This window comes from Elephas maximus, chromosome 10, assembly GCF_024166365.1.
Source record: "Elephas maximus indicus isolate mEleMax1 chromosome 10, mEleMax1 primary haplotype, whole genome shotgun sequence".
Lineage (NCBI taxonomy): Eukaryota > Metazoa > Chordata > Mammalia > Proboscidea > Elephantidae > Elephas > Elephas maximus.
In genome coordinates this window covers 23,275,496-23,300,034 of record NC_064828.1, presented here as the reverse complement: position 1 = coordinate 23,300,034, position 24,539 = coordinate 23,275,496, and the positions used below count along the sequence as shown (strand labels likewise).

At 41.6% G+C, this 24,539-nt stretch overlaps 1 protein-coding gene across 1 annotated transcript in view; it reads right to left on the bottom strand.

Annotated features, from left to right (window-relative positions):
* RYR3 (ryanodine receptor 3) overlaps window positions 1-24,539 on the bottom strand; it is a 626,301-nt gene that overhangs the window by 205,139 nt on the left and 396,623 nt on the right. The window contains 4 exon segments of the mRNA XM_049899608.1: window positions 17,546-17,746; window positions 20,741-21,542; window positions 23,044-23,270; window positions 23,683-23,769. Coding sequence (XP_049755565.1) covers window positions 17,546-17,746; window positions 20,741-21,542; window positions 23,044-23,270; window positions 23,683-23,769 — 1,317 coding nt within the window.

The following is a 24,539-nucleotide window of genomic DNA, read 5'->3' as shown; positions in this document are numbered from 1 at the left end:
ATCTTTTACCTATTGACTTCCATGATTCCCTGTTATGTGTATTTTTTTTTTTAATTAATCTTAATTTGTTTGTTTTTGTGATTTCCCTATTTGAGTTGATATCAGGACGTTCTGTTTTGTGACCTTGTGTTGTGCTGATATCTGATATTATTGGTTCTCTGACCAAACAATATCCTTTAGTATTTCTTGTAGCTTTGGTTTGGTTTTTGCAAATTCTCTAAACTTGTGTTTGTCTGTAAATATCTTAATTTCGCCTTCATATTTCAGAGAGAGTTTTGCTGGATATATGATCCTTGGTTGGCAGTTTTTCTCCTTCAGTGTTCTGTATATGTCGTCCCATTCCCTTCTTGCCTGCATGGTTTCTGCTGAGTAGTCAGAACATATTCTTATTGATTCTCCCTTGAAGGAAACCTTTCTTTTCTCCCTGGCTGCTTTTAAAATTTTCTGTTTATCTTTGGTTTTGGTGAGTTTGATGATAATATGTCTTGGTGTTTTTCTTTTTGGATCATTCTTAAATGGGGTTCGATGAGCATCTTGGATAGATATCCTTTCGTCTTTCATGATGTCAGGGAAGTTTTCTGTCAGAAGTTCTTCAACTATTTTCTCTGTGTTTTCTGTCCCCCCTCCCTGTTCTGGGACTCCAATCACCCGCAGGTTATCCTTCTTGATAGAGTCCCACATAATTCTTAGGGTTTCTTCATTTTTTTTAATTCTTTTATCTGATTTTTTTTCAGCTATGTTGGTGTTGATTCCCTGGTCCTCCAGATGTCCCAGTCTGCATTCTAATTGCTCGAGTCTGCTCCTCTGACTTCCTAGTGTGTTGTCTAATTCTGTTATTTTATTGTTAATCTTTTGGATTTCTACATGTTGTCTCTCTATGGATTCTTGCAACTTATTAATTTTTCCAGTATGTTCTTGAATAATCTTTTTGAGTTCTTCAACAGTTTTATCAGTGTGTTCCTTGGCTTTTTCTGCAGATATCCTAATTTCATTTGTGATATCATTAAGCATTCTGTAAATTAGTTTTTTATATTCTGTATCTGATAATTCCAAAATTGTATCTTCATTTGGGAAAGATTTTGATTCTTTTGTTTGGGGAGTTGGAGAAGCTGTCACGGTCTGCTTCTTTAAGTGGTTTGATATGGATTGTTGTCTCCGAGCCATCACTGGGAAACTAGTTTTTCCAGAAAATCCGCTAAAAAAAAACTGCAGTCAGATCCCTATCAGAGTTCACCCTCTGGCTCAGGCTATTCAGATGTTAATGAAGCCGCCTGGGGAGGGTGGGGGAGGGAACAGAGAGATAGGAGAGTAGCACCTCAGAATATAGCCAGAGTTGCTTGTCTTGCTTGGAATGACTATTATATCTGAGATTCCCGCGGGCGCGTCGCCTATGTGTGCTGTCTGTGTGGAGATTGCCCCCGGGGGGTCTGGCCCGCTGGAGTCACGGTCAGATCCTCCGCTTCCAGCCCCACGCCCAGCGTCAAGGCTCCCCTACTGGGACGGTGCACTCTCGACTCCAAAATCAGTCGCTGCCTCCCGGGGACTTCTCGTCCCTCCAGCCGCGTGGCCGTGCCGCCCCCGTGAACCAGGTGGGCCCCCTCCCGGGGTTAGTTCAGATTGGTGGAGTAGCTCCCCGTGCTTGTGCCGCGACCGAGTGTCCCGGCTGGAACGCTGTTCTCCCCGCTCCAATACCAGTCGCTGCCTCCCGGGGACTTCTCCTACCGGCTGCGTCCCACGCCGCCCGCGCGACCCGGATGGTCACCTTCCCGGGGTTAGTTCAGGGGGTGGAGCAACTCTCCGTGTTTATGGCGTACCTGCGTGCAGTCCAAATCCCTGTGGGACGGTTCCCCGGCTCGGATGCTGCTCTTTCTGCTCCAAGATCAGTCACTGCCTCCCGGGGACTTCTCCTAACGGCTGCGTCCCACGCCGCCCGTGGAACCGGCTAGTCCCCCTCCCGGGGTTAGTTCAGGGGGGTGGAGCAGGTCTCTGTGCTTGTGCCGTACCTGACTGGTATGCTGGCTCCAGGCTCTGGAAACAATCGCTGCTTCCCCGTATTAGTTCGTTCTCCGTCTCTAAATCTGTGTTTGTTGTTCAGGGTTCGTAGATTGTTATGTATGTGATCGATTCACTTGTTTTTCCGTGTCTTTGTTGTAAGAGGGATCCGAGGTAGCGTCTGCCTAGTCCGCCATCTTGGCTCCGCCTCCCCTTACATTGATTTTTAATAGCTGCACTGCATTTCATCATAGGGATAAACAATAACTCATGTAAAAAATTACATAAAACTAATTCCCTGTTATGGTACATTTAAGTTGTTGCCATTTCTCGCCATTATATACAGTTGGTCTGAACTTTCTTTTATAGAATTTTTGTTCACATCTCTGATATTTTCTTAGGAAAATGCCTAGAAGTGAAATGACTGGATCAAAGGGTTTGTACATTTTAATGGCTTTTGATATAAACTGCCAAACTGCCCTCGAGAAAGTGCATAACAATTTGCATTATTGCCAAATTTATATAAGAGTATGTATTACTTTGGAATCTCCATCATAGTAATGAGAGTTAACACAGTTTCAAATATTTTCAATTTAATGGGTAAAAAATGTCATTATCACTGTTGCTTTAATTTGCATTTAATTGGCGAGGCTAAACTTTGTTTTTCCACACATAAGGAAAATTTTTTTTTTTTAATTTGATAAACTTCCTGTGAACGTTCTTTCTCCATTTTTCTCTTGGGTAATTATCTTTTTAAAATTAGTTGGTGAGTGCTTTGTATACCTCTAGATTATCGCCGTTGTTGTTGTTAGGTTCCATAAAGTTGGTTCTAATCTATGTACAACAGAACGAAACACTGCCCGGTGCTGTGCGGTCCTCACAATCATTGCTATCCATCTTTTCAAGGGTCTTCCTATTTTTCACTGACCCTCTACCTTACCAAGCATGATGTCCTTCTCCAGGGACTGGTCTCTCCTAATAACATGCCCAAAGTATGTGAGACAGAGTCTCGCCATCCTCACTTTCAGGGAGCACTCTGGCTGTACTTCTTCCAAGACAGACTTGTTTGTTCTTCTGGCAGTCCATCCATGGTATATTCAATATTCTTTGCAAATACCATAATTCAAAGGCATCGATTCTTCCTTGGTCTTGTTCACTGTCTAGCTTTCACACACATATGAGGTAACTGAAAATATCATGGCTTGGGTCAGGTGCACCTTAGTCTCAAAGTGACATTTCTGTTTTCAACACTTTAGAAAGGTCTTTTTTTGCAGCAGATTTGCCCAATGCAATACGTCGTTTAATTTTCTGACTGCTGCTTCCATGGCTGTTGATTGTGGGTCCAAGTAAAATGAAATCCTTGACAACGTCAACCTTTTCTCCATTTGTCATGATGTTGCTTATTGGTCCAGTTGTGGGGATTTTTGTTTTCTTTATGCTGAAGTGTAATCTATTCTGAAGGCTGTAGTCTTTGAGCTTCATCAGTAAGTGCTTCAACTCCTCTTTACTTTCAGCAAGCAAGGTTGTGTCATCTGCATAACGCAGGTTGTTAATGAGTCTTCCTCCCATTCTGATGCCACGTTCTCCTCCATATAGTCCAGTTTCTCAGATAATTTCCTCAGCATACAGACTGAATAAGTATGGTGAAAGGATACGACCCTGATGCACACCTTTCTTGATTTTAAACCACACAGTATCCCCTTGTTCTGTTCAAATGACTGCCTCTTGGTCTATGAACAGGTTCCTCATGAGCACAATTAAGTGTTCTGGAATTCCCATTCTTGGTAATGTTATATGTAATTTGTTATGATCCACACAGTCGAATGCCTTTGCATAGTCAACAAAACACAGGTAAATATCTTTCTGGTATTCACTGCTTTCAGCCAAAACCTATCTGACATCAACCATGATATCCCTCAGTCCACATCCTCTTCTGAATCTGCCTTGAATTTCTGGCATTTCCTTGTTGATATACTGCTTTAACCATTTTTGAATGTTCTTCAGCAAAATTTTACCTGTGGGTGATATTAACGATATTATTCAATAATTTCTGCATTTCGTTGGATCACCTTTCTTTGGAATGGGCACAAATATCGATCTCTTTCAGTAGGCTGGATAGGTAGCTATCTTCCAAATTTCTTGGCATTAGATGAGTGAGCACTTCCCGCGCTGCATCCATTTGTTGAAAACATCTCAATTGGTATTCTGTCAATTCCCGGATCCTTGTTTTTCACCAATGCTGTCAGTGCAGCTTGGACTTCTTCCTTCAGTATCACTGGTTCTTGATCATACGCTACCTCCTGAAATGGCTGAATGTCAACCAATTCTTTTTGGTACAGTGATTATATATTTCTTCCATCTTCTTTTGATGCCTCCTGTGTCGTTCAATATTTTGCCCATAGAATCCTTCAAAATTGCAAATCTGAGGCTTAAGTTTTTTCTTCAGTTCTTTCAGCTTGAAAAATACTGAGTGTGTTCTTCCTTTTCAGTTTTCTAACTCCAGGTCTCTGCACACATCTGTCAGTTTGTCGTATTGTGGTGGCTTGCTTGTTGCTGTGATGCTGAAAACTATGCCACAAGTATTTTGAATGCCAGCAAGGTCGCTCACAACATACAGATTTCAGTGGAGGTTCCATGTGAAGACAGACTAGGAAGAAGGACCTGTGGTCTACTTCTGAAAAAACTGGCCAGTGAAAACCTTATGAATAGCAGGGAACCATCGTCTGATTCAGTGCTGAAAGATGAACCCCTGAGGTTGGAAGGAGTCAAAAGATGACTGGGGAAGACCTGCGGCCTCACAGTAGAGTTGACCTTAATGACATGGGAGGTAGTAAAGCCTTTGGGACCTTCATTGCTGATGTGACACACTTCTCAAAAGGAGAAGAAACAGCTGCAGATATCCATTAATAATCAGAATTTGGAAAGTACAAAGTATGAATCTAGGAAAACTGGGAGTCATCAACTATGAAATAGGCCAAATAAAAGATCAATATCCTAGGCATTAGTGAGCTGAAAGGGGCTGGTATTGGTCATTTTGAATCAGACAATCATATACTTCTACAAAGCCAGAAATGACAAGATCTATCCTGAAGTACAATGCTGTCAGTGATAGGTTAATATCCGTACACCTACAAGAAACACCAGTTAATACAACTATTATTCAAATTTACACACCAACCACTAATGCCAAAGATGAGGAAATTGAAGACTCTTACCAACTTCTGCAGTCTGAAATTGATCAAACATGCAGTCAAGATGCATTGATAATTACTGGTGATTGGAATGTGAAAGTTGGCAACAAAGAAGGATCTGTAGCTGAAAATACGGCTCTGGTGATAAAAACGATGAAGGAGATCGAAGGATAGAATTTTGCAAGACAAGCAGCTTCTTCATTGCAAATACTTTTTTTTTAAAACAATATAAATAGTGGCTATACCCATGGACCTCACCAGATGGAAAACGGAATCAAATCGATTACATCTGTGGAAAGAGATGACGGAAAAGTACAATATCATCAGTCAGAACAAGGTCAGTCGCTGACTGTGGAACAGTCCATCCATTGTTCATATGTAAGTTTAAGTTGAAGCTGAAGAAAATTAAGACAAGTCCATAAGAACCAAAATACGACCTTGAGTATATATCCCACCTGAATCTGGAGACCATCTCATGAATAGATTTGACACATTTAATACGAATGACCAAAGACCAGACGAGTTGTGGGATGTCATCAAGGACATCACACACAAAGAAGGCAAAAGGTCATTAAAAAGACAGGAAAGAAAGAAAAGACCAAAATGGATGTCAGAAGAGACTCTGAAACTTGCTCTTGAACGTTGAGTAGCTAAAGCGAATGGAAGAAATGATGAAGTAAAGGAGCTGAAAAGAAGATTTCAAAGGGCAGCTCGAGATGACAAAGTAAAGCATTATAATGAAATTTGCAAAGACCTGGAGTTAGAAAAATATCTGCGTTATTAAAACTTTGTAAGATATATTGCAAATATATTTCCCAGTCTTCAGTGAGCTTTTCATTTTGGTTACTGGTTGTTTTTTTCTCCAGCATGTAGGTTTTATGTTTTGCAGTTATCCATCATTCTTTTCCTCTACGATTTTGTCCCAGAACTTCTTAGTTGTTTTTGTGTCATGGACCCCTCTAACATTCTGGTGAAACCCATGGATTGCTTCTCAGATTAATATTTTAAATATATAGATTAAAATAGATAGGATTTTAAGGAAAATGAGTGTAATTTAAAAAATTCATGATAGAGGCGGAGCCAAGATGGCGGACTAGGCAGACGCTACCTCGGATCCCTCTTACAACAAAGACACGGAAAAACAAGTGAATCGATCACATACATAACAATCTACGAACCCTGAACAACAAACACAGATTTAGAGACGGAGAACGAACTAATACGGGGAAGCAGCGATTGTTTCCAGAGCCTGGAGCCAGCGTACCAGTCAGGTACGGCACAAGCACAGAGACCTGCTCCACCCCCTTGAACTAACCCCGGGAGGGGGACCAGCTGGTTCCACGGGCGGCGTGGGACGCAGCCGGTAGGAGAAGTCCCCGGGAGGCAGTGACTGATCTTGGAGCAGAAAGAGCAGCATCCGAGCCGGGGAACCGTCCCGCAGGGATTAGGACTGCACGCAGGCGGCTTCATTAACATCTGAATAGCCTGAGCCAAAGGGAGAACTCTGATAGGGATCTGACTGCAGTTTTTTTTTTAGCGGATTTTCTGGAAAAACTAGTTTCCCAGTGATGGCTCGGAGACAACAATCCATATCAAACCACTTAAAGAAGCAGACCGGGACAGCTTCTCCAACCCCCCAAACAAAAGAATCAAAATCTTTCCCAAATGAAGATACAATTTTGGAATTATCAGATACAGAATATAAAAAACTAATTTACAGAATGCTTAATGATATCACAAATGAAATTAGGATATCTGCAGAAAAAGCCAAGGAACACACTGATAAAACTGTTGAAGAACTCAAAAAGATTATTCAAGAACATACTGGAAAAATTAATAAGTTGCAAGAATCCATAGAGAGACAACATGTAGAAATCCAAAAGATTAACAATAAAATAACAGAATTAGACAACGTAATAGGAAGTCAGAGGAGCAGACTCGAGCAATTAGAATGCAGACTGGGACATCTGGAGGACCAGGGAATTAACACCAACATAGCTGAAAAAAAATCAGATAAAAGAATTAAAAAAAATGAAGAAACCCTAAGAATTATGTGGGACTCTATCAAGAAGGATAACCTGCGGGTGATTGGAGTCCCAGAACAGGGAGGAGGGACAGAAAACACAGAGAAAATAGTTGAAGAACTTCTGACAGAAAACTTCCCTGACATCATGAAAGACGAAAGGATATCTATCCAAGATGCTCATCGAACCCCATTTAAGATTGATCCAAAAAGAAAAACACCAAGACATATTATCATCAAACTCACCAAAACCAAAGATAAACAGAAAATTTTAAAAGCAGCCAGGGAGAAAAGAAAGGTTTCCTTCAAGGGAGAATCAATAAGAATATGTTCTGACTACTCAGCAGAAACCATGCAGGCAAGAAGGGAATGGGACGACATATACAGAACACTGAAGGAGAAAAACTGCCAGCCAAGGATCATATATCCAGCAAAACTCTCTCTGAAATATGAAGGCGAAATTAAGATATTTACAGACAAACACAAGTTTAGAGAATTTGCAAAAACCAAACCAAAGCTACAAGAAATACTAAAGGATATTGTTTGGTCAGAGAACCAATAATATCAGATATCAGCACAACACAAGGTCACAAAACAGAACGTCCTGATATCAACTCAAATAGGGAAATCACAAAAACAAACAAATTAAGATTAATTAAAAAAAAAAATACACATAACAGGGAATCATGGAAGTCAATAGGTAAAAGATCACAATAATCAAAAAGAGGGACTAAATACAGGAGGCATTGAACTGCCATATGGAGAGTGATACAAGGCGATATAGAACAATACAAGTTAGGTTTTTACTTAGAAAAATAGGGGTATATAATGAGGTAACCACAAAAAGGTATAACAACTCTATAACTCAAGACAAAAACCAAGAAAAACGTAACGACTCAACTAACATAAAGTCAAACACTATGAAAATGAGGATCTCACAATTTACTAAGAAAAACGCCTCAGCACAAAAAAGTATGTGGAAAAATGAAATTGTCAACAACACACATAAAAAGGCATCAAAATGACAGCACTAAAAACTTATTTATCTATAATTACCCTGAATGTAAATGGACTAAATGCACCAATAAAGAGACAGAGAGTCACAGACTGGATAAAGAAACACGATCCATCTATATGCTGCCTACAAGAGACACACCTTAGACTTAGAGACTCAAATAAACTAAAACTCAAAGGATGGAAAAAAGTATATCAAGCAAACAATAAGCAAAAAAGAAGAGGAGTAGCAATATTAATTTCTGACAAAATAGACTTTAGACTTAAATCCACCACAAAGGATAAAGAAGGACACTATATAATGATAAAAGGGACAATTGATCAGGAAGACATAACCATATTAAATATTTACGCACCCAATGACAGGGCTGCAAGATACATAAATCAAATTTTAACAGAACTGAAAAGCGAGATAGATACCTCCACAATTATAGTAGGAGACTTCAACACACCACTTTCGGAGAAGGACAGGACATCCAGCAAGAAGCTCAACAGAGACACGGAAGATCTAATTACAACAATCAACCAACTTGACCTCATTGACTTATACAGAACTCTCCACCCAACTGCTGCAAAATATACTTTTTTTTCCAGCACACATGGAACATTCTCTAGAATAGACCACATATTAGGACATAAAACAAACCTTTGCAGAGTCCAAAACATCGAAATATTACAAAGCATCTTCTCAGATCACAAGGCAATAAAACTAGAGATCAATAACAGAAAAACGAGGGAAAAGAAATCAAATACTTGGAAAATGAACAATACCCTCCTGAAAAAAGACTGGGTTATAGAAGACATCAAGGAGGGAATAAGGAAATTCATAGAAAGCAACGAGAATGAAAATACTTCCTATCAAAACCTCTGGGACACAGCAAAAGCAGTGCTCAGAGGCCAATTTATATCAATAAATGCACACATACAAAAAGAAGAAAGAGCCAAAATCAGAGAACTGTCCCTACAACTTGAACAAATAGAAAGTGAGCAACAAAAGAATCCATCAGGCACCAGAAGAAAACAAATAATAAAAATTAGAGCTGAACTAAATGAATTAGAGAACAGAAAAACAATTGAAAGAATTAACAAAGCCAAAAGCTGGTTCTTTGAAAAAATTAACAAAATTGATAAACCATTGGCTAGACTGACTAAAGAAATACAGGAAAGGAAACAAATAACCCGAATAAGAAATGAGAAGGACCACATCACAACAGAACCAAATGAAATTAAAAGAATCATTTCAGATTATTATGAAAAATTGTACTCTAACAAATTTGAAAACCTAGAAGAAATGGATGAATTCCTGGAAAAACACTACCTACCTAAACTAACACATTCAGAAGTAGAACAACTAAATAGACCCATAACAAAAAAAGAGATTGAAACGGTAATCAAAAAACTCCCAACAAAAAAAAGTCCCGGCCCGGACGGCTTCACTGCAGAGTTCTACCAAATTTTCAGAGAAGAGTTAACACCACTACTACTAAAGGTACTCCAAAGCATAGAAAATGACGGAATACTACCCAACTCATTCTATGAAGCCACCATCTCCCTGATACCAAAACCAGGTAAAGACATTACAAAAAAAGAAAATTATAGACCTATATCCCTCATGAACATTGATGCAAAAATCCTCAACAAAATTCTAGCCAATAGAATCCAACAACACATCAAAAAAATAATTCACCCTGATCAAGTGGGATTTATACCAGGTATGCAAGGCTGGTTTAATATCAGAAAAACCATTAATGTAATCCATCACATAAATAAAACAAAAGACAAAAACCACATGATCTTATCAATTGATGCAGAAAAGGCATTTGACAAAGTCCAACACCCATTCATGATAAAAACTCTTACCAAAATAGGAATTGAAGGAAAATTCCTCAACATAATAAAGGGCATCTATGCAAAGCCAACAGCCAATGTCACTCTAAATGGAGAGAACCTGAAAGCATTTCCCTTGAGAACGGGAACCAGACAAGGATGCCCTTTATCACCGCTCTTATTCAACATCGTGTTGGAAGTCTTAGCCAGGGCAATCAGGCTAGACAAAGAAATAAAAGGTATCCGGATTGGCAAGGAGGAAGTAAAGTTATCACTATTTGCAGATGACATGATTATATACACAGAAAACCCTAAGGAATCCTCCAGAAAACTACTGAAACTAATAGAAGAGTTTGGCAGAGTCTCAGGTTATAAAATAAACATACAAAAATCACTTGGATTCCTCTACATCAACAAAAAGAACACCGAAGAGGAAATAACCAAATCAATACCATTCACAATAGCCCCCAAGAAGATAAGATACTTAGGAATAAATCTTACCAAGGATGTAAAAGACCTATACAAAGAAAACTACAAAGCTCTACTACAAGAAATTCAAAAGGACATACTTAAGTGGAAAAACATACCTTGCTCATGGATAGGAAGACTTAACATAGTAAAAATGTCTATTCTACCAAAAGCCATCTATACATTTAACGCACTTCCGATCCAAATTCCAATGTCATATTTTAAGGGGATAGAGAAACAAATCACCAATTTCATATGGAACGGAAAGAAGCCCCGGATAAGCAAAGCACTACTGAAAAAGAAGAAGAAAGTGGGAGGCCTCACCTTACCTGACTTCAGAAACTATTATACAGCCACAATAGTCAAAACAGCCTGGTATTGGTACAACAACAGACACATAGACCAATGGAACAGAATTGAGAACCCAGACATAGATCCATCCACGTATGAGCAGCTGATATTTGACAAAGGACCAGTGTCAATTAAATGGGGAAAAGATAGCCTTTTTAACAAATGGTGCTGGCATAACTGGATATCCATTTGCAAAAAAATGAAACAGGACCCATACCTCACACCATGCACAAAAACTAACTCCAAGTGGATCAAAGACCTAAACATAAAGACTAAAACGATAAAGATCATGGAAGAAAAAATTGGGACAACCCTAGGAGCCCTAATACAAGGTATAAACAGAATACAAAACATTACCAAAAATGATGAAGAGAAACCCGATAACTGGGAGCTCCTAAAAATCAAACACCTATGCTCATCTAAAGACTTCACCAAAAGAGTAAAAAGACCACCTACAGATTGGGAAAGAATTTTCAGCTATGACATCTCCGACCAGCGCCTGATCTCTAAAATCTACATGATTCTGTCAAAACTCAACCACAAAAAGACAAACAACCCAATCAAGAAGTGGGCAAAGGATATGAACACACATTTCACTAAAGAAGATATTCAGGCAGCCAACAGATACATGAGAAAATGCTCTCGATCATTAGCCATTAGAGAAATGCAAATTAAAACTACGATGAGATTCCATCTCACACCAGCAAGGCTGGCATTAATCCAAAAAACACAAAATAATAAATGTTGGAGAGGCTGCGGAGAGATTGGAACTCTCATACACTGCTGGTGGGAATGTAAAATGGTACAACCACTTTGGAAATCTATCTGGCGTTATCTTAAACAGTTAGAAATAGAACTACCATACAACCCAGAAATCCCACTCCTAGGAATATACCCTAGAGATACAAGAGCCTTCATACAAACAGATATATGCACACCCATGTTTATTGCAGCTCTGTTTACAATAGCAAAAAGTTGGAAGCAACCAAGGTGTCCATCAACGGATGAATGGGTAAATAAATTGTGGTATATTCACACAATGGAATACTACGCATCGATAAAGAACAGTGACGAATCTCTGAAACATTTCATAACATGGAGGAACCTGGAAGGCATTATGCTGAGCAAAATTAGTCAGAGGCAAAAGGACAAATATTGTATAAGACCACTATTATAAGATCTTGAGAAATAGTAAACCTGAGAAGAACACATACTTTTGTGGTTACGAGGGGGGGAGGGAGGGAGGGTGGGAGAGGGTTTTTTATTGATTAATCAGTAGATAAGAACTGCTTTAGGTGAAGGGAAAGACAACACTCAATACATGGAAGGTCAGCTCAATTGGACTGGACCAAAAGCAAAGAAGTTTCCGGGATAAAATGAATGCTTCAAAGGTCAGCGGAGCAAGCGCGGGGGTCTGGGGAACATGGTTTGCGGGGACTTCTAAGTCAATTGGCAAAATAATTCTATTATGAAATCATTCTGCATCCCACTTCGAAATGTGGCGTCTGGGGTCTTAAATGCTAACAAGCAGCCATCTAAGATGCAGCAATTGGTCTCAACCCACCTGGAGCAAAGGAAAATGAAGAACACCAAGCCCACATGACAACTAAGAGCCCAAGAGACAGAAAGGGCCACATGAACCAGAGACCTACATCATCCTGAGACCAGAAGAACTAGTTGGTGCCCGGCCACAATCGATGACTGCCCTGACAGGGAGCTCAGCAGAGGACCCCTGAGGGAGCAGGAGATCAGTGGGATGCAGACCCCAAATTCTCATAACAAGACCAAACTTAATGGTCTGACTGAGACTGGAGGAATCCCGGCGGCCATGCTCCCCAGACCTTCAGCTGACACAGGACAGGAACCATCCCCGAAGACAACTCATCAGAAATGAAAGGGACTGGTCAGCGGGTGGGAGAGAGATGCTGATGAAGAGTGAGCTAATTATATCAGGTGGACACTTGAGATTGTGTTGGCAACTCTTGCCTGGAGGGGGGATGGGAGGATAGAGAGAGAGGGAAGCCGGCAAAATTGTCAAGAAAGGAGAGACTGAAAGGGCTGACTCAAGACGGGGAGAGTAAGTGGGAGTAGGGAGTGAGATGTATGTAAACTTATATGTGACAGACTGATTGGATTTGTAAACGTTCATTTGAAGCTTAATAAAAGTTATTATAAAAAAAAAAAAAAAAAATATTGGCGGGGAAAATTTTTCTAGGCTGCCGAACATGTTGCAACCCATGGCCCTATTCGCCTTTGCTACAATTCCAGAAAACACCTTGAAGTCCTACCTGGGCAATTCCCTTTAACTTCTGGGCCTATGCTTGAATGGCTGCTAGATTTATTCAGCTTCCGCCCTCAAATGATTATAAATGTGTATTAGCAATGAATTGTAGATTTTCACATTGGGTAGAAAGCTTCCCCTGCTGCTGTACTACTACAGCCTTTGTAGCAAAGAAACTTCTTCAAAACATCATACTCACTTGGGGAGCACCAAAAACTCTCTGTAGCAATGGAGGAATTCATTTCACTGATCAAATCATCCAAGAACTGTATCAAGTTTTTCCCATTTATCAAAGATTACTTTATCCCTATCATCCTAAGTCTTCTGGTCTAGTATATATAACTAATGGAATAATAAAGACCCAAAAAGCAAAAAAAAAAAAAAAAATTCATGATACAGTAGTATATGTACTTCATTAACTCATTAGATAAAAAATCTAGTGGCAAGTCTCAGATCCACTGTGATCCTGAAGTAGGGGTCAAAATAAATGACAGTTCAATATATTGTAACTACTGTAATGCGATATGAAAATATGTGTGATTTCTGGTGATGACAAAGTCAAGTACTTCATCTGTTGCCAACATTAATAATTGAAGGAGATACTATCAGAGGTTAATGAAAATAAAGCAGCAATTCATTTCCAACTAGGTTTCTGGACCTCTGGATTCTTTCCATGAACCCACAACCCCAGGTTAATTAACATCTGCAGGGGCTAAAGAAGTAACTAGAGATAATCTTGCGTGTTTTGCCGCCTCAGGCAGGGTAGCCCAACACCATACAAGAGGGTATTTTCTGTTTAGAATTTCTAAGTTGAAAAAATATATGATCACTTTTATTAAACCACAAATCTTATACAAAACTGTTAAAAACAAAAAACCAGTTTCTGTCGAGTTGATTGCAACTCAAGGTGACTCCACATGTACAGAGTAGAACCGTGCTCCTCAGGGTTTTCAAGGCTGTGACCTTTTGGAAGCAGATCGCTGGGCCTTTCTTTCTTCCAAGGTGTCTCTGGGTGGGTTTGAACTGCCAACCTGTTGGTTAGTAGTTGAGTGCTTAACCATTTACACCATCTCGAGGAACACTTATCATTGTTAGGAAGATCCTTATTCATGGCTCCTACTGCAAGTCATTTTTTGGAAGTAAGTAAATTATTAGTCGTAATAAAATAATATCCATAAAACAGGTTGGAAAAGTAGTTGTGTCACAATGTTAGATTATGGCAATTATATCAACAATACATATTGACAGGTTGTTTATTAAATAAAAATAAGATCCAAAGGTCTTTTTTCAGAGTCTGAAACTAATGTCTTTATTGAAAGATTTTTTATCTTCTGTAAAACGGTTTTTTTTTTTTTTTTTTTTTAATGCTTAGGAAGCAGTGGCCAACCAGCCTGCAGGGCATAAAACCAAAAAACAGTGAGCTGAATTTTCTGCTAAAAGGTTACATCCCTTAACGAAGTCCTTCTGGAAGTGAATGGCTCACTGACAATGCTTGGCTTATCTGCTGACAACCATGGGGCTAATCTTGGCTTTAGCTTCCTTCGTACCTAGTTATATTCCCAAAGGAAACCCTGGTGGTGTAGTGGTTAAGAACTATGGCTGCTAACCAAAACACGGGCAGTTCGAATCTACCAGCGGCTCCTTGGAAACTCTGTGGGGCAGTTCAACTCTGTCCTATAGGGTTGCTATGAGTCGGAATCGACTTGACAGCAACAGATTTGGTTTTGATATATCCCCAGAGTATGTTTTTTTTTTTTCATACATCTGAATACTCCATGGATATAGGGCTGAAAACCTCCATCTTCTCCTCAAAGGATGTGGAAGGACAAGATAGTCATAGAACTTTAAAAAACTCTAATTTCCATGCATCCGATTTTCTAAGCGATTCTGTGTTGTTGCCCTCTGAAATTGACCTAAATCGCCCACGTGCTTCAATGATATTAAATTTTTAATCATGTAGTGACGCGATGGGTAGGTTCCTCCTAGAAACAATTTAATACTCTGGGACCGGTGGCTGATGATGGGCTGAACTTCATTGCAGTTAGTGTCCCCTCCTTTATTTTATTCCTGGACCAGCAGCAGCATCTGTAATCTTGTTGAAAATGTAAAATTGTGGACTGGAGGGGAAATCTGTGTTTTGTTAAGCCTTTTGTGTGATTCTGATGTCTGTTCAACTTTCAGTGTCATTAGAACAGAATTTCTTGAGTTATAGACTCCTGAGATGAGTCTGAAATGACTGGTCAGAGGATTGCCTGAAAGATTAAAAGAGGAAGTGATGGCAGGCTCTGGGGATGGCAGGGGAAGAGGTAAGAGGCAGGAAGCGGAAAGGAAGGGCAGGAGCCAGCATTGCCCTTCCAGCAGCATGAAGCATGAGATACATCCATGAGGACTGGTGGGAGAGGGACAACCTGAGTCCTTGTGGGATTCGGAAGATGCCAGAAAACATGCATCAACTCTACTCACTGGGTCACTGACAAAAGGTCACAGAACACAAAGGTCACAGAACACAAAGGCATGAAGCAAATGAAAAATACTTCTAATACTAATTAACAGCCCTTAACCAGTTATGCTGCATTGATTCCAACTCATGACGACTCCATGTATGCAGAGTAGAACTGTTCCGTAGTTCCACAGGTTTTTAAGGCAGTGACCTTTTGGAGGCAGATCTCCAGGTCTGTCTTCCAAGGTGCCTCTGGGTGGGTTCAGATTACCAACTTTTGGGTTTAGAGTAGACTGCTTAATGGTTTGTTAAGCATGTTCACTATATGATAAGCATTGGTGCTAAGGGCTCTAAAAATGAATTATCTCATGAGAGCCTTGCAAGAACCCTGGGAGGGAGATACAAACTTTATCCACATTTTACAGATGAAGGATCTGAGACCTGGAGAGGTAACGTGCCCTAGACCACAGAGCAAGTACCAGGGGAGCTAGAATGCAAGCTCTGCAGTCTGAAGGAAATGCTGGCCCTCTAATGACCACATCATTCTGCCTTCCCATCATTCACAAACAAATGACCCAGAATTTGTCCAGTAAAATGAGGAAGATGATATTCATACCTGTTGCCATCATAAAAGGAGCCTGACAACATTTGTAAAGCCTTTGCTGCATTTTCCATGCCTCAGCATTAACAAATGATCTATTCCATCAATCCAAAGGCCTTCTTATTTTGCTTCTAACAAAGAGATTATAAGGTTTGTCTGCTCTTTAAGCAAGGCCAGCATCATTCAAGTGACTCTCGTAAAAGCCAAGATATGTGCATCATTTTAAAAACAACAACAATATTTATAGTCTATAAAGTGGAGCCCCGCTGGTGTAGTGGTTAAGAACTCTGCTGCTAACCAAAAGATTGGCAACTTGAATCCGCCAGCCGCTCCTTGGAAACCCTATGGGGCAGTTCTACTCTGTCCTATAGGGTCACTATGAGTTGGAATCGACTCGACGACAATGAGTTTAGTCTATAAGGTAGACTAGGAAAGTAACTGGACCAAGTTGTGGTTGTGCTATTAATATAAATGGTGGTGATTATGCTGGCAACAATTACAGATAGGGTGTTTATTAAATATAAGATGCAAAGGTCTAGTTTCAGAGACAGAAAACTCATCTCGTCACTGAAAGAGCTATCTTCTCTTTTGAACTTTTAGGAAGCAGTGGCCAACCAGCCTGCAGGGATAAGTGAGCAGAGGGAATAAATGGAAACCATTACTCTACAAGATATCCTCCCTCGGTTAGCAGTTTCTCACCGGGATTTCTGATTCTTTTCAAAGCAGCTTTCCCAATAGGCAAGGCTGAGTGCAAAACGGGGGAGTGCGGAATGTGAACAGAGCCCTTCACAAAAGATGGCTCACTTGCTGAATCCTGTTCTCCAGGTTTCATGGGGTTGGGTGGCTTTTTGAGAGGGTCACAGCCACTTGGCAAGGGGTCTGGATGCACTAGACGAGGAAGGCTGTGCACCAACTCTTACACACTGGCACAGGTTAAGTACATTCTGTTGATACCTGATAGAGAGGTAGTGACTTCTGCAAGTGCTGGACAGAAATGCTTCTAGGGGATGGATCCCTGCTGAGGTGAAAACTGAATCCTGACAGTGATGTGGTCTTTGACTCAGTGATAGTGGTGGAGGTAGGGGTGGGTGAGGGAAGGGAGGAACTCCTACTCTATATGCAGTTTAAAAAAGGGTATTTCCCCACCCAAGACACCGGGCTGATCTTCCTCATTGTCACATTGTCATTGTGACTGATCTATATTGGATTATATCTGGCTCCTGGTATCCTGGTGGGTCTTTTAATTTTCCACAGCCCTGTGGCTACCCTAGGCACTTAACAGTTTCATGTGCCTTGGCTCTGTGGGGTTCAAGTTTTTTCACAGGAATCCAATAGAGGCTCAGGAAGGGGTTCTCACTTGCTCCTGTGGGGGTGAGCGGAACTCCTTGGTCTTTCGGGCGGTCAGGGCTGCAGACATGTTCAGGGCCTGCATGAGCTCATTGTAGCGGAACTTCTGGTTTGCCTGCAGCTTGGAGACATAAATGTCGCCGAATGCCACGATGGCCTCCACTCGGTGCTGCAGCTCACAGTCACAGAGATAGCTGAGGAGCTCACACATCTGCAACAGCAAGAAAATATACATGTTTATATATTCACCCTCTCTGTACATTGGTGCCCTGGTGGTGCAGTGGTTAAGTGTTAGGCTGCTAACTAAAAGGTTGGTAGTTCAAATCCACCAGCCACTCCTTGTAAATCCTCTGGGGCAGTTCTTCTCTGTCCTAGAGGAATGCTATGAGTCGGAATCAACTTGATGGCAATGGGTTTTTAGGTACACTGGTGAGGTAGCTATTGTCCCCATTTTATAGAAGGTAACACTGAGACTTAGATAATTTAAGTAACTGGTCCAGTGTCACTTAACCATAGAGATGTCTATTAACCATAGAGATACTCTTCAAATCTAAGTCGACCTGAATCCAGAGAACAGCTGTTCATCACTTACCCTGGGGGCACAACATGAAAAAGAGCTCCCTATTTTTTTTAAAGACAGAAGTAAATCCACTTGTGGAAAAAGAACAGTGTTTCCAAGAAAGCGTTTCCCCAGGGCTCTAAGCTCAGTACAAAAAGAACCACTGAATCGGGCATGTGCGTACCAGCTCCCTCCGTGCCCAGAGATAAGGGAAAATCGTGACTTTTGTTTCCCTCCCCATTTTCCATTGTTTTTGCTTACCTGCACAGCTTTTCTGCAGTCCGTTCTTTATGATTGTTATCATTACTAATCTTATCACTATTGTAACTTATACAAATAATAATAGCCATAACTCACTGAGCACTATGCGCAAGATACTGTCCCAGGCACTTGTCATATGCTATCTCCTTTAATCCCCAGTGTATTCCTGATATTTTTATGAAAGAAGTTCTTTTAACCCACCTCCACCTAACCAACTCAAGGAATTAAGGGACCTCTCCACTAGGTCTGGAAACCCTGGTTGCATAATGGTTAAGTGCTACGGCTGCTAACCAAAAGGTCAGCAGTTTGAATCTGCCAGGTGCTCCTTGGAAACACTACGGGACAGTTCTACTCTGTCCTATAGGGTCACTAAGAGTCAGAATCGACTCGATGGCATTGGGTTTGGTTTTTTGGGCCACTCGGTACACAGATGATGGATGCCTCCGGTGTGTGCAATGCTCTCTCCTAGGAGCACACTCTCTGGTATATCTGCTCCCACTAGCTCAATGAGGACCCAAAGCTGGTGCTCGTCATGTTTGCTACCGCATCATTTAGTTATGTACTATGTGAGGCAATGAAATGTGAAAGCCAAGTTGAATTGAGTAGGGAGCATCTACAAAAGCAAGTTGTTAAAGAAAAAAAAAATTGGGTGTTAGTCATATAACTACCAAAAAATTGGGAGAAAATCATAAAAACCTAGAAGCATTCTGCACTCAGGTTGCTTTACAAGTACCTTTAAGTCTGCTGTCTACTTTAAAGATACCCAAACTGCCAGATGTAGATCATGTATTACAGGGGCCATTATGCAAAAAGAGGATGCCAAGTGCCAGTCAGTGGACTCACATCAAAGAAAAGGTCTTAGCTCTATGTTAACATAGCACAGTGATATAGTTTAATAAATTGTTTAAGGTATACATGTACAATCTCTTATGCTTCTTCCTCTATATTCAACTTTTAGATTGACTGACTGCCATGGATTGAATTGTGTCCCCCAAAATATCTGTCAACTTGGCTGGGTCATGATTCCCTTGTATGATTGTCTACCATTTTATCTTCTGATGTGATTTCCCTATGTGTGTAAATCCCATTACTATGATATAATAAAATGGATTAGCAGCAGTTATAGTGATGAGGTCTACAAGATCAGGTAGTGTCTATAGCCAATCAGTTTTGAGATATAAAAGAGAGAAGCAAGCAGAGAGACATAGGGACTTCATACCACCAAGAAAGAAGTACCAGGAGCAGAGCATGTCCTTTGGACCTGAGGATTCTGTGCTGAGATGCTCCCTGACCAAGGGAAGACTGATGACAAGGGCCTTCCTCCAGAGCTGACAGGAGAGAGAAAGCCTTCCCCTGGAGCTGACGCCCTAAATTCAGACTTCCAGCTTACTGGACTATGAGAGAATAAACTCTTTGTTAAAGCATGCACTCGTGGTATTTCTGTTATAGCAGCACTAGGTGACTAAGACACTGACCAACTACTCATCCCATCACATAAGGGAGTTTCTACTGTAGATACCTTTATCATAATATGTATTATGATAAAATATGTTTAATATTGTGTTTTATAAAAATACATTTTAATATTATGTTTCATTATATTCTCATCCACATTTTACAAGTAATAAAGCTAAAGCTCTGAAAGGTACTGACTCAGGCAAGTTTACATAGCTTGTGAAGGAGGTCAAGGACCAGGGATAACCCAGCAACCCAGGGGTGCCTGACACTGGAGCTCAGGCTTTCTCTACTGGGACAGACTTTCTACTCTATTTATTTTCATTACTATTTTATAAGTGCCCAGAAGACACAAGCTATCACTGATGCTGGCTCACATCTGGAAAGGCTGTATTTGAGAAAACACTGAGGGTTCCTAGGTACCAGGTAGGCAGCTGTAAGTAAGCATGAATGCTCTCCTTAGCTCTCATGGCAGTTTATTTTAATACTAGAGCAACAAGTCCACATCAGCTGGGTGATGAGACCATGGTGATGAATAAGATCGTCCAATGAGCTAGTTACTTTTGGTTGAGTCCACAGTCAAAGGTTTCTTCCCATCTCCAGACAGCTATCTCACAAAAGAGAACTCTGGTCCGAAAGGGTAGGAGATAAGATCAGGGCAAACACTCACTGCAACCAGAAAAACAATTTTAAAGCATGTGCCTTATTGACGAGGGTTAGTGTTTTCATCTCGGGTTGGGGAGCGTTAAAGGCTGCATTCACGTTGGAAACAAGTGTCCACTACTGGTAGATGCCTGTCTCTGGGCATCTCTGCTACACTCTTTCATAAGCAGGTACAGACAAGTGCCCCCAGTCTCAGCATCACCATCAGGCTGCACTGTCTGCCCCCAGGCCCTTTCCAAGGGTACAGTCTCTGCTGCCATGAATTACCTGCAGTTTGACGGACTCAGGTATCCGGGTCTGCAACAAGCCTTTGACTGGAGCCTGGGCTTCCTTGCTGGCCTTTTCCCCAGCTTCCACTGCCTTCTCCTCCACCTGAGTCACTTCCTCCTTTTCTCCTCCCTCCTCTGTCTCCCCACTGTGCTCCCCAAACACAGAGGGATCGATCAGCAGGAGGATCTGCTGAACATCTTCATCATTGAACACCCCCATGACCAGCAGGGATCCAATGAGCTTCAGCACAGGCACAAACTGGAATTCCACAGAGCCCCCAACGGGGTCACGGATGTGTGCCCCGCTGCACTGCACGGCCTCTGTCAGCATGCTCAATGCTTTTGTCTTGAGAATCTCCAAGGGAATCTCAGGGCTCTGCTTGTGGTGCTCCTCACTGGTCACAACAAAGCAAGGGGTAGAGAACCTGAACCCTGGCTTGAGGCATGTCCTCAGGCCCACTCCGGGCAGTCCATGCCTCTTGGATTCGTCTGGGTACAGGCTAACTTTCCTGGTGGTACTGGTAATGGGGATGATATATTCATTCTTCATCATCAGCTTCCTCTCCTTAGCGTTGGCCAGGTGGATGCTGATGAGTAGGTCATAGAACCCGGATCGAAGGAGGCCAGGGAGGTACTTGTTGTCAATGGCGTAGAAGAGCTGGGAGAGGTCTACATGGCTGCACAGAGCGTAGGCTACTCGGTTGTTTCCCAGGGCACACACAGCACTGTAGAGCCTCAGAGTGTGGTAATGGAACTGCATCAAGTCCTCCTGCTCACAAAGCTCCAGGATATCCACACACCTGAGGATGGGACAAGCAGTCAACCACCCACCGGGAAAATGTAACAGAATTTGGCACAGTTCTGTCTCTGAATCCTGTAAGATTTCAACCAACCCAACATAGGCAGAGTGGGTAGAAGGATGGTGGAGTCTGTCACACTTTCTCTTAAAAGTTACCACTCCTCTCTTAGCTCTCGTCCATAACCAGTTCCTGATAATCCACCATTTCTACCTACGAGGCCCTCAAAATCTACAAGGCTTAACTGGCTCACCAAATCCAAAGTCCCCTTTATTAGGGAAACCAAAAGCCCTAAACTGAAAAAAAAAAAAAAAAATTCAGGTATATGGCAGAGGTGACTTGGTCCTCATATTTGTAGGAGCAAGTAGAACCTGTTTCCAGATATAAGAGCTCCTTAGAAGACACAGCCACAGTCCTTTGTCAATCTACCACTATCATCATCTGTATAACTGTAATCTACCATCATCCATCAGGCTTTCCCTCTATTGCAAACAAACACACCTGCACCCTTTTGTTTACAGAGCAAACACTTTCTATCCTGGTAGTCAGTTGGCATAATCCAATTTACTTTTTCCTTCCTGATTTTAGCATTCTAATTGCCTGTGTGTTGCTTGGTTTTGGGTATTCAGGCCCTGGGCTCTAATCCCTGCTTATATGTTCCATTTGTTTAGTTTCTCCTGATCTTTAGCCATCCAAGACCTGAGTATCCTCCATAACTGGCTTACTCAGCTAGGCTTCTGGTCTTCTCTGTTCCTTTCTTACACTATCCGGTCCTGCTGCTGCCCATGATCCAATGGGATATCTAAATAGGAGCTCTGCAGGTAGCAACCCACCCATTTTCTCCTTCATAACTCTCCTTTTTTAGTCAAAGAGATCAAGGCTTAAAAATATCCGCAACGATGAAATTTATTTAATTCTTACTATGTACAGAAACCGTGCTAGATGTTCACCTATACCATCTCATTGTCTCCTCCCAGCAACCCTTTGGGTGGTCATTTCCCTCCTGTATAGAGGAGAGATTGAGGCAGGTGAGCGGATGAATAATTTGCCCAAGGCCACACAGCTAGGAAATGATTGAGTTGGGACTGAACCTATGGTCCAGGCCATAATCCAGTAACACATCTTAACAGAGAAAGACCAGGAGCGTGACTCTTGGTTCTCTAAGTAAACAGGCAGGCGTCATTCTTGCTCTTCTTGTCACAAATAATGCATATTTCAGCATCATTTGGGCTTTTAATTAAAGATATGGAAATGCTCCCTGAGCTCAAGCACTAGGAGCTACAATGAAGGTTCTGTGGCAGGCACGTCATATTGAATTTCCTGCTATGTCTAAGTAAATGGACAAGATAAAGACAGAAACTGAGGTTTTTGGGGAAACTTACAGTCACTTTAGTATTAAGTAAGGCCCTTGGCCAATGACGATGCTCCTGGTTCCCTGTGGGCTTGTTTGGCCCCACCTCACGTGCCTCCCAGGCCTGCCTTTCCTCTCTGGGTCCCCCAGTACCTGTTCTCCTCTGGGATGTAGAGCGCCATCATCTGCAGAGGCTCCAGGCACTGTACCACCCAGCCATGGCGCTCGCTCACCCGCTCCATCTCCACCTTCAGGAAGTTGCTGGGCATGCGGCTCCAGAGCACAGGCTGGATGGTCTGGACGTCCAGCCGAGGTGGACACTGCGGGACTGGGTTCTTCTCTTCACTTTTAAATATGGCAGCCGACAGGGGCATTGCATTCTGCAAGGCGGAAAGGCATCAGATAAGAAAACACAGGTCAATACAGAGACTCTCACTTGCGGGATAATGTGACTGGCCCATGATAGCCAATATGGTTATTATAAGTTACAGAGAATCGGATGCGTCCAGGGGGTCTCTAACGGCTTTACCAGGATTAATTAGGAGTTTGCATAATGGGTTATATGAGCGTTAATTAATTCTTCTCATATCCAATAAAGGCGGAGAAGAAAGAAACGAGAACACATGTTCTGTCATCTGAATTTCATGGGCAAGTGTAGGGTGCAGGAGCACTAAAGCTGGAGGGAGTATGAGAAGGGAGAGGGGTGCCCTTGTTTTCTGATGGGATTCTTCCCCTAATGGTCAAGTCTAACTTCTGTTGCCATGGCCTTTAGACAAGCAGACAGATAAATACCTTCAGCTTTCCAAGCTCAAACTGAAACAAAGAAGTGCTTGTGGGCTGTAGGAACACTGCTGGAAACACTTTGGTATTGGGCTCCACCTGGAAACCAAAACAAAGCAAGAGGTTTGCCAAGAGTAATAAAACCATAGCTGGCTAAGTCACTGGGTGTTTTAGTCAACACCCTCTGCTGAGGGCTGAATTGTGTCCCCCTAAAATATGTATTGAAGTCCTGGCCCTGGATGTGATCCTGTTTGGAAATAGTTTTTCTTTTGTTATGTTAATGAAGTCATACAAGAGAAGGGTGGCCTTAAACCTAATCTGACTTATATAAAGAGCAGAATAGACACAGGGACACACACAGGAGAGAGGCAAGGAACATCAAGGTAAGCCAAGGAACATCAAGGAATGCCAAAAATCTCATGGGGCTACTCACAAAGAAGGATAAACTTCTAGAGGTAAATTGAGACTTCTGGCCTCCTGAACTTCAAGAAATTAAATTTCTGTTCTTTAATGTCACCCACTTACGGTCTTTTTTGTTACAGCAGCACTAGGTAACTAAGACAATGTCTATGATATGCCTGCTTTGTGCCAGACCCTAGGTTTAAGCAGTGAGAGCTACAAATACAAAATTCTGATTTGATGCTGTTCTGACTTTGGCCATAAGGCAAGAGTTATCCCTGGTCTGGCCCTCAGATTCTTCAAACATCTATTATGTGACATCTAGAATAACTTGTGGCCCTCAAACCACTGTAACCTTAAGCAAGCGAAGCTCTAGTGGCTGAGAAAATGTCACCTGGACCAGCAGGAAGCCCATGAAACTGTGCTCATGGGGGGAGAAAAATGCACTCAGCTCCAGGCTTCATATGCTA